Consider the following 18,556-nt stretch of genomic DNA (forward strand, 5'->3'; position numbering starts at 1 on the left):
CACATTTAATAAACCATTGATACATCTGTTTCGAGAGAGCAGCAACAGCAGTGAGATGAAGTTGATCTGCAGATCTAGTAACACATACCGCAGAGCCGCATGGACCATGAGCAGATCAACATCTGTTACTCTGACTTCATCGGACAAAATCAGAAGTGACCGATTCTCATCTCCCCCATTCAACGGATATGATTTCCCACTGCATGTCTCACCAGTGACATTTGAGGATAGTGGAATTTTCACATGTTTCTTTGATGGCCAAATATTCGGCTTGGTTAAACTCACAACCATTCGAGGTAACTTTGCTTTTGTCTCTTAACAATGAGAGAGCAGACACTCTGTTCACGTAGGCGGTTGGTTACTATGACAACCATACACTTTTCATTTAATCATTTAATTTAATCAGCTGTTCAGTACATTATTACAGTATACTGCTCTTTCAGTGGTCAAAGTACAGTACAGTACTTTTTTCTGTTCTTTATCTTAGTATCTGAATCTGGAGGGCCCCCTGGTGGCCAGCCAGTGGTGCTGACGTGTGAGTTGTCGAGGTGAGCGGTGACCCTGTGACCCTGGCCTGGATGAGGATGGAGGGGAGCAGGTGGCTGCTGGTCAAACAGGACATCCTGACAGAGAGTCACCCCAACAGGACGCCCAGTGTGAACATGCCCAGCCTCCGTAGCGACCAGCTGCACTGGCAGTGTGCTGTGTTCACAGAGGGCATGCTCAGAGTAACAGCCTCCCTGACGCTCACACTCCCCACACAGACAACAATGTCTTCAATGACAGGTAACAACTTGTTATGATAGACTCTCTTCAATTTGATCCAATCTGTTCCAACATATCTCAATCCAAACACATTTTTCCCCACTGGACCTCTGCTTTCCCCTGGCATAGGCCTAGCGTAACAAAATAAATAGGTTACCATGCTGGAGAGGTCCCCATGTTTAATATAATCTAACAGAAGTCTCTGTTTCTTAGGGATGGGCACCGAGACAGTGGTCAGAGGGGTGATTACAATGGCTGCCACCCTAGGAATTCTGGGACTTCTCGGGTTCTACTGTCGAAGACCAAACGGTAAGGAGACACTCCGTCTTGGATAGACTCTCCATAAAAAAGACATCCAACCCAATCCCAAAGGAATGGGACATCGAGGCACCATCTAAAATGACCGCGTTAGACAGTACCTATCTTTCTCTTTCATTTTGGACCGAGGCAGAGCTAGCCTTCACATGGCACGTTGATCGATCTTCAGATCAGAGATCTTTTAAAGTCTCCAAACGTATGACCAACTTTGATTTTGTAGTGAACTACAACTTAAATGAACATTATGTAGTAACATACATGATCACCTTTCATAAGTACTGAGTGGAAAACTAGTGAATTAGTGTGTGTAAATATCATCATTGCAAACTCTTCTGGTTGATGTGTTGTTGTGTCTTCCATCCAGGCACCCAGACACAGAGACAAAAGGAGGAACCTGCTCAACTGGAGGAGACTAGTGTATAGCCTTGTTGCTAGCCTATGGCCTGTGGCTGTGTTGAAATATAGCTTTCCCACCCATGTCTGTACCAACCAGTGACGTCTTTCACACGGAATTACCACATGACACACTGTGTTCTGTCAAAAGGTCTGGCAATAGAAACTTCATTGGTGTTAAAATAATGTATTAATCACCAACAACCTTCCCCTCAAAGACTAATATTGAAAACATGACCATGTTATGATACTGTAAGCATCTTTCCAAAAGACCTAAATAATTTACACTGAGTGTACAAAATATAAGGAACACCTGCTCTTTCCATGACATAGACTGACCAGGTGAATCCAGGTGAAAGCTATGATCCCTTATTGATGTCACTTGTTAAATCCACTTCGATCAGTGTAGATAAAGGGGAGGAGACAGGTTAAAGAAGGATTTTTGAGACAATTGAGACATGGATTGTGTACGTGTGGCATTCAGAGGGTGAATGGGCAAGAATAAATAGTCATGTTTTTACACTCGGTGTATATTATTTAGTTCATCCTAGAAATGTACATTTCCATTCATCCTCAGTTTATAATGTTTGTACACAATATATTGTGATGTTAATACTAGTTTGTCAACAGTGTCTCAGCTTATTTTACCATCTGATTGTCCTGCATTAGGAAAGCTTTGAACTTTGAATGGACTGTTGTATGAGACTGGCTATAATGTAGCAAGTTCAGCTTTTTGGTTTTGAAAGCCTTTAGTTGCATTTGGACATCATGATCTTTGGAATTTCAAATATTCACTGTTTGCTTCAAAAGGAAAATGTCTTGTTTCCATATTAATTTTAAAATCTGTCACATGCTTGTAATAATACTACTTCTATTATTTTAATTGCACAGCATTTACATTATATTCTGCTACATGTTGCTAAACTGTGACATGTTTGACTATTGTTTTGATCCCGTTGATGCCAATTATCGGCAGGTAGCCTAGTGGTTAGAGCGTTGGACTAGTAACCAAAAGGTTGCTAGATCGAATCCCCGAGCTGATTAGGTAACAATCTGTTGTTCTGCCCCTGAACAAGGCAGTTAACCCACTGTTCCTAGGCCATCATTGAAAATAAGAATTTGTTCTTAACTGACTCGCCTAGTTAAATAAAGGTTAAATGATGATGGTGGTGTGGCATTGAAACCCTTAATCCTGCTCCATAATCCCTGCTTGCTACATACAGTAAATGGCTGATACAAGTAAAGTGAGATTTTACAAAGTACTATATGCTCAGATTTGCACTCATTTTAAATTGCATCACATCTGTAGTTTTGGAACTTCTTCTTTTCTTCAGTCATTTCCTGAATGTATTTATCAGAGACGTCAGTAATGATATGAGTTGGCTACTGAGTAGAGAGGGGAACAGAACAGTAACGTACAGCAACATGGGGCAGTACAGTGGCTCTATGGGTGTAACGTTGTTGTGGACTCTGCTGTGGATATCTAGATGTGGTCAGGGACTCTCAACTGAACGTGAGTAACGTGTTTCTGGTTGAATTATTTGACATAAAAGAGTCACCATTTAAAGAGGTAATCTGTAGTTGCTACATCCATTTGGAGACCTTTAAATGAATGATATACACCAGCATAGCCGCAGGAAGTAGTTTGGGTCGGATGCAGTCATTTTTTTCGGCAATGGGGGATGGGGAAGGGGCTGAGTGTTTTGCCAAGGTGGTTGCATTTTTGTGTGAATTTTTAAGGATATTTTCATTCAGATTTTTCAGGGGGTGCTGCAGCAGCCTCAGCTCCCCTACTTCCCGCGGCTGTGTACACCCAGGATGGGAAACTGGCGGCCCGCCCCTTTTGAAGGCCCTCGAATCAAAAGAAGAAGTACATTTAAAAATATATATATTTTACTCAGTCGGTGTCTCAACCTACTGTTAGAATAGGATAATATACAATGTGACATTTTTTACATTTGGTTATGCATCAGCAGTTTTTCTCTGATGCAGTCACTGATTGTCAGTCAATTAGTCCATGTCAGCTAAACAATGTTTTTATTGGTAAGTTAGTCTAGCTGCTAGCTATCTAAACTTAGTAATCATGGTCGAATTACCGTCCGGGGGGCCCCCATTGACTTTCTTAGTCAGTCTCACTCAGATATCATATTAAAAACTGCACACATTTCTCCTCACCCTATGGCAAAATGTGTAGAATTGCATGGAATTAGTAAAAAAATATCAACTTGTAGAATTGTAGAAAATTAACTCTAGAACATTTTTTTTCTCTCCGCTGTCAAGATGGGGTCTGCTGAAATGTTTTGCTCACTATGTGGTGGTGGGGGGGATTATGCATATGTGACTATGCAGACCTGCAAGGAATTTTCCTCCCCTCATGATGAGTTCAGTTTTTGTGGCCCCCACCACCCTTCAAAGTTGCCCATCCCTGATGTACACCCATTGTTTCTTGAAGATTTGAATTGCCTTATGAGCTTAGTTCAACTGTTGTACCCCATCAGTATCCCAAATATAAGTTGTAAACAATATATATATTAAAAACATTTTTATAAATATCTCCAGGCCCATCCTTCAGCTGTTTCCCAAATCAGTAGCAGGTTAACTGCTTTGTTGTTGTTCTATCAGCAGATTGCCCCTTTAAAGCATGACATACAAGTATGATGAAGCTATTGAAGAGTCATCTGAGAAAGAGAGCGAGAGAAAATGTGAGATTTGAACAGTGAATAATATTAATATAAAGATATTTTTCAGCTTTTTATCCTATCGTTTTGAATATCTTCCCTCCACAGCATTATCAAAGAAGATATTTTTCCTTGCCAAGACCAATAACAGAGTCACTCTCCAAGTTTCCCCTGCAGTTCCGGAAGGGACAGCGCACCAATGGATGTGGACCTCACATGATGGCAGACACTCAAACACTTCTGTTGCCCTAATCACTTCATCCATGAATAGAAATCCTTCATGGAACATACAGTCTCCTTTCTCACAAGGAACAGGATATGATCTTTCTTTCCCCCCAAAATGTGAAAATGCTGGAGAGTTTGTGTTCATGCAAACCAAACCAGCTTCAGCCGTTCTGGAGAGATTTGAGGTGTTTGGTTTTGTGTTAAAAGGTATATTGATCATGTTCAGTTTCTCAATGTGTATAATTTGAATCATTTTAAATATCAATGTATATTGCCTCGTCAATGTCAGAATAAGAGCCAAACTTTTGCTGTTGTAATCGTTTCATTACTGATTATCATGCATTTTAGATTTGTAAAAATATAACCACTGATTTCCACTTTTCCGCTCGTTTGATCTTCTTTTAACAAATTTAAGTAAAGTAATATATGTTTCCTTTTAGCAGTGACACCAAACTATAATGGTAGTCAAGTGTATCTTGGTTCTGATGTGAGTGTGCGTTGCGAGGTGTCCAGCCTACCAGATGGGGCCACACTTCAGTGGGAAAGAGATGGAGATTCCACTTCTAACACCACGTTGTTCTACAACAAAACAGCCCATATGATCATCCACACTGTCGATCAGAATTACCAGGGGAGATTCAACTGCAATTTCAGACTGAATGGAGAATTGTTGTTTACAGTTTATACTACACTGAATGTGCGAACAGGTAAGATTCATTAACATGAATGTAATATATTAATACATGAATTGACCAAATGTTAAATATTCAGGAATATGGTCCTCAATAATACAAAGATAGGTCCCGTGTAGCTCAGTTGGTAGAGCATGGTGCTTGCAACGCCAGGGTTGTGGGTTCGTTTCCCACGGGGGACCAGTACAAAAAAGTATGAATGTATGTAAGTCGCTCTGGATAAGAGCGTCTGCTAAATGACTTAAATGTAAATGTAAATACAAAGATAAGAGTGATACAATTGCACTATACAGGCAAACAATATCATCAGCATTTTCCCTTTAATGTTTCCTTTTTCCAGACACATTTAATAAACCATTGATACATCTGTTTCGAGAGAGCAGCAACAGCAGTGAGATGAAGTTGATCTGCAGATCTAGTAACACATACCGCAGAGCCGCATGGACCATGAGCAGATCAACATCTGTTACTCTGACTTCATCGGACAAAATCAGAAGTGACCGATTCTCATCTCCCCCATTCAACAGATATGATTTCCCACTGCATGTCTCACCAGTGACATTTGAGGATAGTGGAACGTTCGCATGTTTCTTTGATAACCAAATATTCGGCTTGGTTAAACTCACAACCTTTCGAGGTAACTTTGCTTTTGTCTTTTAACAATGAGAGATTAGACACTTTGTTCACGTAGACTGTTGGTTATTAAGACAACCATACACTTTTCATTTATTTTAATCAGATGTTCAGTACATTGTTACAGTATAATGCTCTTTCAGTGGTCAAAGTACAGTACTGTACTTTTTTCTGTTCTTTATCTTAGTATCTGAATCTGGAGGGCCCCCTGGTGGCCAGCCGGTGGTGCTGACGTGTGAGTTGTCGGAGGTGAGCGGTGAGCCTGTGACCCTGGCCTGGATGAGGATGGAGGGGAGCAGGGGGCTGCTGGTCAAACAGGACGTCCTGACAGAGAGTCACCCCAACAGGATGCTCAGTGTGACCCTGCCCAGCCTCCGTAGGGACCAGCTGCACTGGCAGTGTGCTGTGTTCACAGAGGGCATGCTCAGAGCGACAGCCTCCCTGACCCTCACACTCCCCACACAGACAACAATGTCTTCAATGACAGGTAACAACTTGTTATGATAGACTCTCTTCAATTTGATCCAATCTGTTCCAACCTATCTCAATCCAAACACATTTTTCCTCACTGGACCTCTGCTTTCCCCTGGCATAGGCCTAGTGTAACAAAATAAATAGGTTACCATGCTGGAGAGGTCCCCATGTTTAATATAATCTAACAGAAGTCTCTGTTTCTTAGGGATGGGCACCGAGACAGTGGTCAGAGGGGTGATTACAATGGCTGCCACCCTAGGAATTCTGGGACTTCTCGGGTTCTACTGTCGAAGACCAAACGGTAAGGAGACACTCCGTCTTGGATAGACTCTCCATAAAAAAGACATCCAACCCAATCCCAAAGGAATGAGACATCGAGGCACCATCTAAAATGACTGCGTTAGACAGTACCTATCTTTCTCTTTCATTTTGGACCGAGGCAGAGCTAGCCTTCACATGGCACGTGGATCCTTCTCTGCATTAGAGCGCTTTTAAAGTCTCCAAACATGTGACCAACTTTGATTTTGTAGTGAACTACAACTTAAATGAACATTATGTAGTAACATACATGATCACCTTTCATAAGTACTGAGTGGAAAACTAGTGAATTAGTGTGTGTAAATATCATCATTGCAAACTCTTCTGGTTGATGTGTTGTTGTGTCTTCCATCCAGGCACCCAGACACAGAGACAAAAGGAGGAACCTGCTCAACTGGAGGAGACTAGTGTATAGCCTTGTTGCTTGCCTATGGCCTGTGGCTGTGTTGAAATATAGCTTTCCCACCCATGTCTGTACCAACCAGTGACGTCTTTCATACGGAATTACCACATGACACACTGTGTTCTGTCAAAAGGTCTGGCAATAGAAACTTCATTGGTGTTAAAATAATGTGTTAATCACCAACAACCTTCCCCTCAAAGACTAATATTGAAAACATGACCATGTTATGATACTGTAAGCATCTTTCCAAAATACCTAAATAATTTACACTGAGTGTACAAAATATTAGGAACACCTGCTCTTTCCATGACATAGTTTGACCAGGTGAATCCAGGTGAAAGCTATGATCCCTTATTGATGTCACTTGTTAAATCCACTTCGATCAGTGTAGATAAAGGGGGGAGACAGGTTAAAGAAGGATTTTTGAGACAATTGAGACATGGATTGTGTACGTGTGACATTCAGAGGGTGAATGGGCAAGAATAAATAGTCATGTTTTTACACTCGGTGTATATTATTTAGTTCATCCTAGAAATGTACATTTCCATTCATCCTCAGTTTATAATGTTTGTACACAATAAATGGTGATGTTAATACTAGTTTGTCAACAGTGTCTCAGCTTATTTTACCATCTGATTGTCCTGCATTAGGAAAGCTTTGAACTTTGAATGGACTGTTGTATGAGACTGGCTATAATGTAGCAAGTTCAGCTTTTTGGTTTTGAAAGCCTTTGGTTGCATTTGGACATCATGATCTTTGGAATTTCAAATATTCACTGTTTGCTTCAAAAGGAATGTCTTGTTTCCATATTAATTTTAAAATCTGTAACATGCTTGTAATAATACTACTTCTATTATTTTAATTGCACAGCATTTACATTATATTCTGCTCCATGTTGCTAAACTGTGACATGTTTGACTATTGTTTTGATCCCATTGATGCCTATTATCGGCAGGTAGCCTAGTGGTTAGAGCGTTGCACTAGTAACTAAAAGGTTGCTCGATCGAATCCCCGAGCTGACAAGGTAAAAATCTGTTGTTCTGCCCCTGAACAAGGCAGTTAACCCACTGTTCCTAGGCCGTCATTGAAAATAAGAATTTGTTCTTAACTGACTTGCTTAGTTATGTCACGTTCCTGACCTGTTTTCTGTTGTTTTGTATGTGTTTAGTTGGTCAGGGCGTGAGTTGGGGTGGGTATTCTATGTTGTGTGTCTAGTTCGTCTGTTTCTGTGTTCAGCCTAATATGGTTCTCAATCAGAGACAGCTGTCAATCGTTGTCCCTGATTGAGAATCATATAAAGGTGGCTTGTTTTGTGTTGGGGATTGTGGGTGGTTGTTTCCTGTCTCTGTGTTTGTGTTCTGCACCAGATAGGACTGTCGCTGCTTTCACGTTTGTTATTTTGTTATTTGTTAATGTTCATTGTTTATTGTTTAATTAAACATGTTGAACACTAACTGCGCTGCATTTTGGTCCTCTCCTTCATCCCAGGAAGAAAGCCGTTACAAGTTAAATAAAGGTAAAATGATGATGGTGGTGTGGCATTGAAACCCTTAATCCTGCTCCATAATCCCTGTTTGCTACATACAGTAAATGGCTGATACAAGTAAAGTGAGATTTTACGAAGTACTATATGCTCAGATTTGCACTCATTTTAAATTGCATCACATCTGTAGTTTTGGAACTTCTTCTTTTCTTCAGTCATTTCCTGAACATATTTATCAGAGACGTCAGTAATGATATGAGTTGGCTACTGAGTAGAGAGGGGAACAGAACAGTAACATACAGCAACATGGGGCAGTACAGTGGCTCTATGGGTGTAACGTTGTTGTGGACTCTGCTGTGGATATCTAGATGTGGTCAGGGACTCTCAGCTGAACGTGAGTAACGTGTTTCTGGTTGAATTATTTGACATAAAAGAGTCACCATTTAAAGAGGTAATCTGTAGTTGCTACATCCATTTGGAGACCTTCAAATGAATGATATACACCAGCATAGCCGCAGGAAGTAGTTTGGGTCGGATGCAGTCATTTTTTTCGGCAATGGGGGATGGGGGAGGGGCTGAGTGTTTTGCCAAGGTGGTTGCATTTTTGTGTACATTTTTAAGGATATTTTCATTCAGATTTTTCAGGGGGTGCTGCAGCAGCCTCAGCTCCCCTACTTCCCGAGGCTGTGTACACCCGGGATGGGAAACTGGCGGCCCGCCCCTTTTGAAGGCCCTCGAATCAAAAGAAGTACATTTAAAAATATATATATTTTACTCAGTCGGTGTCTCAACCTACTGTTGCAAGTTAGAATAGGATAATATACAATGTGACATTTTTTACATTTGGTTATGCATCAGCAGTTTTTCTCTGATGCAGTCACTGATTGTCAGTCAATTAGTCCATGTCAGCTAAACAATGTTTTTATTGGTAAGTTAGTCTAGCTGCTAGCTATCTAAACTTAGTAATCATGGTCGAATTACCGTCCGGGGGGCCCCCATTGAATTTCTTAGTCAGTCTCACTCAGATATCATATTAAAAACTGCACACATTTCTCCTCACCCTATGGCAAAATGTGTAGAATTGCATGGAATTAGTAAAAAAATATCAACTTGTAGAATTGTAGAAAATTAACTCTAGAACATTTTTTTTCTCTCCGCTGTCAAGATGGGGTCTGCTGAAATGTTTTGCTCACTATGTGGTGGTGGGGGGGATTATGCATATGTGGCTATGCAGACCTGCAAGGAATTTTCCTCCCCTCATGATGAGTTCAGTTTTTGTGGCCCCCACCACCCTTCAAAGTTGCCCATCCCTGATGTACACCCATTGTTTCTTGAAGATTTGAATTGCCTTATGAGCTTAGTTCAACTGTTGTACCCCATCAGTATCCCAAATATAAGTTGTAAACAATATATATATTAAAAACATTTTTATAAATATCTCCAGGCCCATCCTTCAGCTGTTTCCCAAATCAGTAGCAGGTTAACTGCTTTGTTGTTGTTCTATCAGCAGATTGCCCCTTTAAAGCATGACATACAAGTATGATGAAGCTATTGAAGAGTCATCTGAGAAAGAGAGCGAGAGAAAATGTGAGATTTGAACAGTGAATAATATTAATATAAAGATATTTTTCAGCTTTTTATCCTACCGTTTTGAATATCTTCCCTCCACAGAATTATCAAAGAAGATATTTTTCCTTGCCGAGACCAATAACAGAGTCACTCTCCAAGTTTCCCCTGCAGTTCCGGAAGGGACAGCGCACCAATGGATGTGGACCTCACATGATGGCAGACACTCAAACACTTCAGTTGCCCTAATCACTTTATCCATGAATAGAAATCCTTCAAGGAACATACAGTCTCCTTTCTCACAAGGAACAGGATATGATCTTTCTTTCCCCCCAAAATTTGAAATTGCTGGAGAGTTTGTGTTCATGCAAACCAAACCAGCTTCAGCCGTTCTGGAGAGATTTGAGGTGTTTGGTTTTGTGTTAAAAGGTATATTGATCATGTTCAGTTCCTCAATGTGTATAATTTGAATCATTTTAAATATCAATGTATATCGCCTTGTCAATATCAGAATAAGAGCCAAACTTTTGCTGTTGTAATTGTTTCATTACTGATTATCAAGCAGTTTAGATTTGTAAAAATATAACCACTGATTTCCACTTTCCCCCTCGTTTGATCTTCTTTTAACAAATGTAAGTAAAGTAATATACGTCTCCTTTTTGCAGTGACACCAAACTATAATGGTAATCAAGCGTATCTTGGTTCTGATGTGAGTGTGCGTTGCGAGGTGTCCAGCCTACCAGATGGGGCCACACTTCAGTGGGAAAGAGATGGAGATTCCACTTCTAACACCACGTTGTTCTACAACAAAACAGCCCATATGATCATCCACACTGTCGATCAGAATTACCAGGGGAGATTCAACTGCAATTTCAGACTGAATGGAGAATTGTTGTTTACAGTTTATACTACACTGAATGTGCGAACAGGTAAGATTCATTAACATGAATGTAATATATTAATACATGAATTGACCAAATGTTAAATATTCAGGAATATGTTCCTCAATAATACAAAGAAAAGAGTGATACAATTGCACTATACAGGCAAACAATATCATCAGCATTTTCCCTTTAATGTTTCTTTTTCCCAGACACATTTAATAAACCATATCATCTGTTTCGAGAGAGCAGCAACAGCAGTGAGGTGAAGTTGATCTGCAGGTATAGTTCCTCATACCGCAGAGCCGCATGGACCATGAGCAGATCAACAACATCTGTTACTCTGACTTCATCGGACAAAATCAGAAGTGACCGATTCTCATCTCCCCCATTCAATGGATATGATTTCCCACTGCATGTCTCACCAGTGACATTTGAGGATAGTGGAACGTTCGCATGTTTCTTTGATGGCCAAATATTCGGCTTGGTTAAACTCACAACCTTTCGAGGTAACTTTGCTTTTGTCTTTTAACAATGAGAGATTAGACACTCTGTTCACGTAGATTGTTGGTTACTATGACAACCATACACTTTTCATTTAATCATTTAATTTAATCAGCTGTTCAGTGCATTATTACAGTATACTGCCCTTTCAGAGGTCAAAGTATAATACAGTACTTTTTTCTGTTCTTTATCTTAGTATCTGAATCTGGAGGGCCCCCTGGTGGCCAGCCGGTGGTGCTGACGTGTGAGTTGTCGGAGGTGAGCGGTGACCCTGTGACCCTGGCTTGGATGAGGATGGAGGGGAGCAGGGGGCTGTTGGTCAAACAGGACATCCTGACAGAGAGTCATCCAAACAGGACGCTCAGTGTGACCCTGCCCAGCCTCCGTAGCGACCAGCTGCACTGGCAGTGTGTGGTGTTCACAGAGGGCATGCTCAGAGCGACAGCCTCCCTGACCCTCACACTCCCCACACAGACAACAATGTCTTCAATGACAGGTAACCACTTGTTTTGCTGCACTTGCAGTCTGTGGTGTTCACAGGGGGCATGCTCAGAGCAAGCATTCCCCTCAGATTCAGTGATTCTGCTGGAAGATCAGGGTTCAATACATGAACATTGTCTATGAAAGGTAACACACGTCTGTAGATTACATTAGATCACTCCATCTGAATGATTGGAATCTATTAAATATTCAGTTAGATGACATCATCATTGACAACATACTGTACATCATACAAGAAACCAAATCAATGTCTCTGGATTGCCCTTGGGCCCCTGTTAATTTAAACTGTGATGAATTTAGATACTTACTGTCACGTATACTCCCTCTCCGGCCTCTAGGTCATCAGACTGATGATCCTGTCACCATCGTCAAGCGCACCTGCGCCTCATGACACTCACCTGGACTCCATCACCTCCTTAATTATCTTCCCTATATCTGTCTCTCCCCTTGGTTCTTTCCTCAGGTGTTTGACTGTTTCATGTCGGTGTGGTGTTTGGGTTTTGTTTTTATTGTTTTGTTTATTTAATTATTAAAACACTCACTCCCTGTAATTGCTTCCCGTCTCTCAGCGCACTCGTTACAGAATAACACCTCACATAAGGGAAGCATATATATATATATTTTTGTTGTGTCAATGTAAATGACGCCAGGTCCGGGAGCCGCTACAGGCTCCCCTGCCTCAGCCGGCTCGTCGGGCTTTCATGCCTCCGCCGGATCGCCAGGCTCCCCTGCTTCCACTGGCTCGTCGGGCTCTCATGCCTCCGCCGGCTCGTTGGGCTCTCGCGCCTCTGCTGGATCGCCTGGCTCTCGCGCCCCCAGCCGGAGTGACAGGTTCCCGCGCCCCAGCCGGAGTGACAGGTTCCCACGTCCCAGCCGGCGTGACAGGTTCCCGCGCCCCAGCCGGCGTGACAGGTTCCTGCGCCCCAGCCGGCGTGACAGGTTCCCGCGCCCCAGCCCGCGTGACAGGTTCCCGCGCCCCAGCCGGAGTGACAGGTTCCCGCGCCCCAGCCGGCGTGACAGGTTCCCGCGCCCCAGCCGGCGTGACAGGTTCCCGCGCCCCAGCCGGAGTGACAGGTTCCCGCGCCCCAGCCAGCGTGACAGGTTCCCGCGCCCCAGCCGGCGTGACAGGTTCCCGCGCCCCAGCCGGCGTGACAGGTTCCCGCGCCCCAGCCAGCGTGACAGGTTCCCGCGCCCCAGCCGGAGTGACAGGTTCCCGCGCCCCAGCCGGCGTGACAGGTTCCCGCGCCCCAGCCGGAGTGACAGGTTCCCGCGCCCCAGCCAGCGTGACAGGTTCCCGCGCTTCAGACGGCATGACCGGTTCGCTCCTGATCCCCGGGTTCATCCCTTTTGTCGGCGTCGGGGAGGGAGTACTGTCACGTATACTCCCTCTCCGGCCTCTAGGTCATCAGACTGCTGATCCTGTCACCATCGTCAAGCGCACCAGCGCCTCATGACACTCACCTGGACTCCATCACCTCCTTGATTATCTTCCCTATATCTCTCACTCCCCTTGGTTCTTTCCTCAGGTGTTATTGACTGTTTCATGTCGGTGTGTTTGTGTTTTGTGTTTTTTGTGTTTATTTATTAAAACACTCACTCCTTGTACTTGCTTCCCGACTCTCAGCGCACTCGTTACACTTAGCAAATGGAGTCAGCTGTGTAGTAAGTATTCACGTATCTCATATCCCAGCATGTTCTCTCTCATACTCTTTGTTCATGTCTTTTTAGTTACCACAGATATCCATCTGCAGACTGTGGTCATTGTGGCCTGCATTGCTATGGTTGTTGCTGGGGTCCTGGTTGGTGCTCTGGTGTTCTACCTGAAGAGGAAGAAGACAGGTAAAATACACTGATAATGACCACATTGCTGCTCAAACTTGTTGGATTGCTACATCTTAAATTTAGGCCTATGTCAACAATTGTGTGAGAACGTGTTTGCTATGATCGCTTTTTTCAAAGCTGTGACGAACCTACCACTGACCCAGAAGAATGACCCAGTCTACGATAACATCACAGATCCACGAAGAGACCAAGGTATATACACTTCTTCACTTTGGGTCTAATATGATGTACAATATAGATATGGCAGTGGAAACTCCTCAGAGGAGGAAGGGGTGGACCATCCACTATTGTTTATAGTGAAACATTAAAGTTATCCTTTTTGGATAAAATTATATAAAAAATATTCCCATTACCAAATAACTGATATAATTTAAACACACTGTTTTGCAATGGTCTACAGTAGCCTCAACAGTACTCTGTAGGGTCACACCATGTTGTAGCCGGAGTACAGTTATCTTACATTGACTTCAATACAAAACCTAGGAGGCTCATGGTTCTCACCCCCTTCCATAGTCTTCCACAGTAATTATGACAACTTCCGGAGGACGTCGTGCAACCTATCAGAGCTCTAGCATCATTAACTAACATGTTGTCCATCCAATCAAAATATCAGAATTAATCTAATACTGAAAGCAGAAGCCACCGCCAGCTAGCACTGCAGTGCATAAAGTGTGGTGAGTAGTTGACTCATTGAGAGAGAAGACAATATTTGAACAGTTTATTTGCATGAAATTCACTGAGGAGGATGGTCCTCCCCTTCCTCATCTGAGGAGCCTCCACTGGTACAGTAAGGAGGAAGTAGAGATGACTTTCAAGAGGACATTCGGAATGTTCCACAGTGCCAACCGATGTATAGGAAGTTATAAAAGTCGCAACTGTGTTAACATTTTGGCTTCTTTTTTTTTTACTACCAGAGAGCCAGAAGGGTCGAACAGGGGAAGATGAGAATGAGGAAGTTCATTACTCTGAATTTGCTTTGGGTGAACCCAGGCTTGGTGGTGAGTAGTGTGTGTGTGTGTGGAAAAACAGAATGGTTTGTTGAATGTAACTTGTGTAGTTGAAGCGTAACTATATGATTTTCTTTTTTTCAGATCCCAACAGAGTCACAGCAGGGTCAAATCAGGTAGGAATAGCACTTTATTAAAATGATCATTTTGTTATTTATATACAGTACCAGTCAAGGGTTTTATTGTTAGTATTTTCTACATTGTAGAATAATAGAGAAGACCGCAAACTATGAAATAACACATGGAATCATGTAGTAACCAAAAAAGTGTTAAACAAATCAAAATATATTTGAGATTCTTCAAAGTAGACCTATTTGGTAAAAGACCAAATCCATATTATGGCAAGAACAACTCAAATAAGCAAAGAGAAACGACAGTCCATCATTACTTTAAGACATGAAGGTCAGTCAATGCGGAACATTTCAAGAACTTTGAAAGTTTCTTCAAGTGCAGTCACAAACCTTCATGCACTATGGTGAAACTGTCTCTCATGAGGACCGCCACAGGAATGGAAGACCCAGAATTACCTCTGCTGCAGAGGATACGTTCATTAGAGTTACCAGCCACAGAAATTGCAGCCCAAATAAAAGCTTCCCAGAGTTCAAGTAACAGGACACCAATAATAGAAACCACTACTAAAGGACACCAACCAAAGAAACCCTTGAATGAGTAGGTGTGTCAACTTTTGACTGGTACTGCATATATATAGCTACTATTTGCAATATCTGTCTAAATGTAGTGTGCTTGTTTTTTATACTGGTGTTCATGTCCATACATACAGGAAAGTGCTGTGATCTATTCAACTCTCAACATATAAGGAAACATGTATTTCAGATGGATAAAATTACCATGTTAAGTTTCAGGGATTGTGTTCCTCATTTTGACAATTACTTAATGTGTATTAGTCTACAGAGAAAATGATACCACAATACTGATTGCTTTTGAAATTATGCTATATGCCAGTTGCCTTTTATTTTAAACCTATGAGATTTGTTCAATTAGTTTATTATTCTGCTTTTGATTCATGTATTTAATGATACAGTAATATATGCTTACTAAGACTGCCATGTAAATACAGCAGCTAGCCCAATTGGAGGGTTTAAATTGTAGGAAGGCAATTTTGGTCTGAAATATTTTGATGGCTTTAACTTACATTGCAGCCATGGATGTAAATAATAGTTTTATATGTTTGTAGTCTTTCATGCATGTGCATGAAAAGATATGTTTAAATAAAAATTCGATATATGTTTAAATAAAAATGTTTTTCATCATTTGATGTCTACTTATTGCATAGGTAAGTGGCGTTGGGTATGTTACCAGTAGATGGCACTGTTGGAAAGAAAATGTTTATTTGCAAGAATACAGTACATGAGGTTTGAGAGGGGAATAATTCATTTCTTTCAGCCCTCTTTCCTTCTCTTTTGCTATCGCTAGTTCCTTTAGGGATTGCAGTAAAAAGGTAGTAATTCAATGCATTTCTCTCCAACAAAGGTATGTAGGCACACTAAATGCAATGAATAGACTGCACATCCAGAAGGAATGTCTTTATGCACAGACAGGTGCAGAGTAGCACCAAAATCCCTCCTGCTTTGTGCAGAGGTGTGTGTGTACGCAGACACACTCACACACACATGCTCGCTTATGTGAGCATGCTTGTGTGTGTGCGCATTTGGGAGCTATTGAAAAGATCCAAGGTCTCCTGAAATGAAGTCTTTTATACTTGATTTTGAAAGAAGGAATGGGAAACAAAACATGATTTCAATTCACACTGATACATAATGACTCGTGGAGAAAGTGAAGGCTGCAGGCGTTGAGAGGAGAATGAACCAAGGTGAACACATGTTCTGCCTTTCACCCTGCATGGTCTCCTTCACGGCAAACCTCTCATCTGCAATAGACTGGGTGCTACAGTAGTCTTAGACTGCAGAATCTTCTGTTACATTCTGTGTTAGGACAATGCCAGGTGATAGTCATTTTTGAAATGTCTATTGTGGAAATAATTATTTGCAGAAAACATGGTTTGTGTGAGAAATGTATTATATTCATGTTTATTTTCACTTCATTTGGTATGAATGCTTTCCTCCAATAGGGGGCAAGCCAGTACAGTATTAACTCTTTGATCGCCTCACATATCTACACAAAAACACATGCTAACACACACATCTGAACATGCACATACAAAAATATGCACACACACCACAGTATTCTGTATAGGAAAGCATACAGAGGTAGGAGAGTGGATGGATGAATGCCTGTCAGTCAGTCTGTCTCCTGTCACCAGTGCAGCGTGTTCTCTATTTAAGGCAATGTTTACCCAGATCTCATCATGCACTGCTACCTTACAGATAGGCTGCCAGACACACTCCTACACTGATGCACTGTGTCTGCATTTGTGTCTCGCTCCCACTGACACAAGTCAGGGTGTCCAACGGACCTAAACCCTCACACTCAAAATAAGGGCTGCAGAGGATTGGAAAAATACTACTGTGAACATGCATAGGTATAATAGCACAGTATAAACTTGCTGAGTCGATGTTGGAAAATGATCAGTAGTGCTGATGAGGGGATATCTGTGACTGGGAAGGGACTCTTTATGTAACAGTGAAACCACTGCAGATAACCTGGTTTCAAAACCCGGTTGGTCAAAGAGGGACAAACGCAACAGCAGTCACCACTGAATGACCGTCCTACCGCTGAGTCTTTCAGCCTGTACAGAGCCCTAGTTTGAAGGAACACCGTAGTGAGAGTGTCCCTTCGACCGACATCCCGGAAATGAGGGAGTGAGTGTGAGTGAATGAGCTGTTCCGGGTACAGAGCAGGAGACATCCTTCCCTGCCAACTGCAAAGTCATTTAGCTCTGCTGTCTGGAGTGGAGGTGTGGTGACCAAACTCAACGCCGTGCTGATTTGTGTCTGAGTGCTTAAGGAGAAAGGAACGTCATCTACTGGAATTACTCTGGCTGCCGCCCAAACAGGACCCTATTCTCTATGTAGTGCACAGGGCTCTGGTCAAAAGTAGTGCACTGCATAGGGAATAGGGTGCCATTTGGGTGGGCACTGAGTCATCGTCACAGCGATATTGTTGTAAAAGAACTGGGCTATATCTCTAATCTCTGTCTTGCTAATTGCCCCACTGGGATGACGCTGCTGGCGTGTTCTATTGTATTGTGTTGTATGATATCTGTGGGCCAGACAGACTGAGTGTAAACATGGATTACTCATTGGGGGTAGTGGGACACAGAGAGCCTCATACAGTAAAATGAGTGTTCTTCTCAAGAAGTTAGGCAAATGTGCCATGGGACATAGAGCATAGTGTCGTTATTGTATTATTATCGCGTTAACGTTGTTTTATTCTGTAGAAGTAAATTAAACCCTGCAATGTGGGCTACTGTTGACAGGACGTCCATCATACTGTGGACACACAGGCTTCGTCACAAAGGGCACCCTATTTCTGTCTGAATTTGAATGTGAAGTGGATTTGCACTCCTTGTGGAAAGAGACGTGTATCATTGTGTGTGTCTATCTGTGAAAGTGACAGAGAGTAAGGAAAATAGGGGAGAGAGAGAAAGAGAGAGAGAAAGAGAGAGAAGAAAACAGGAGAGAGAGAAGAAGAGGCAGAGAGGAAGAGAATAACAAAGACATGTCTAGGGAGAGAACATTAGATAGATTGACAGCGGGACCATATTTTCACACTCACAGCAGTGTGGGAGTCCATAGGGTCCCCCTCCTCGCCCCTACATTGCCATCGACCCGGCCACTTCCTAGTTCACCTGCTAATGGAGAATGGAGCTGACTGGTTTAGCAACTCACTGTTAACAAGCCCCCCCTCCATGCTGCTATATTGGACCATACCAAGATGTCTTAAAGGGTTGAG

At 42.2% G+C, this 18,556-nt stretch overlaps 1 protein-coding gene across 3 annotated transcripts; it reads left to right on the forward strand.

Moving 5' to 3' along the window:
* The first annotated feature begins 2,869 nt into the window (after positions 1 to 2,869).
* On the forward strand, positions 2,870 to 15,927 carry LOC120058315 (carcinoembryonic antigen-related cell adhesion molecule 1-like). Of its 3 annotated transcripts, none has more exons than XM_039006884.1 (10): positions 2,870 to 2,989; positions 4,263 to 4,586; positions 4,820 to 5,086; positions 5,412 to 5,708; positions 5,892 to 6,191; positions 13,563 to 13,673; positions 13,794 to 13,868; positions 14,591 to 14,674; positions 14,768 to 14,799; positions 15,465 to 15,927. In XM_039006884.1, the coding sequence occupies exons 1-10, from the start codon at positions 2,902 to 2,904 to the stop codon at positions 15,498 to 15,500; spliced, it is 1,614 nt and encodes a 537-aa protein (XP_038862812.1). In that variant the 5' UTR covers positions 2,870 to 2,901; the 3' UTR covers positions 15,501 to 15,927. The 3 variants fall into 3 exon arrangements, with proteins under 3 accessions (XP_038862812.1, XP_038862813.1, XP_038862814.1); XM_039006885.1 differs by having other exon boundaries at positions 4,823 to 5,086; XM_039006886.1 differs by lacking the exons at positions 13,563 to 13,673; positions 13,794 to 13,868; positions 14,591 to 14,674; positions 14,768 to 14,799; positions 15,465 to 15,927 and adding exons at positions 6,384 to 6,479; positions 6,853 to 7,244.
* The last annotated feature ends 2,629 nt before the right edge of the window (positions 15,928 to 18,556 follow it).

The sequence above is a fragment of the Salvelinus namaycush genome, chromosome 13, assembly GCF_016432855.1.
Source record: "Salvelinus namaycush isolate Seneca chromosome 13, SaNama_1.0, whole genome shotgun sequence".
Taxonomy (NCBI): domain Eukaryota; kingdom Metazoa; phylum Chordata; class Actinopteri; order Salmoniformes; family Salmonidae; genus Salvelinus; species Salvelinus namaycush.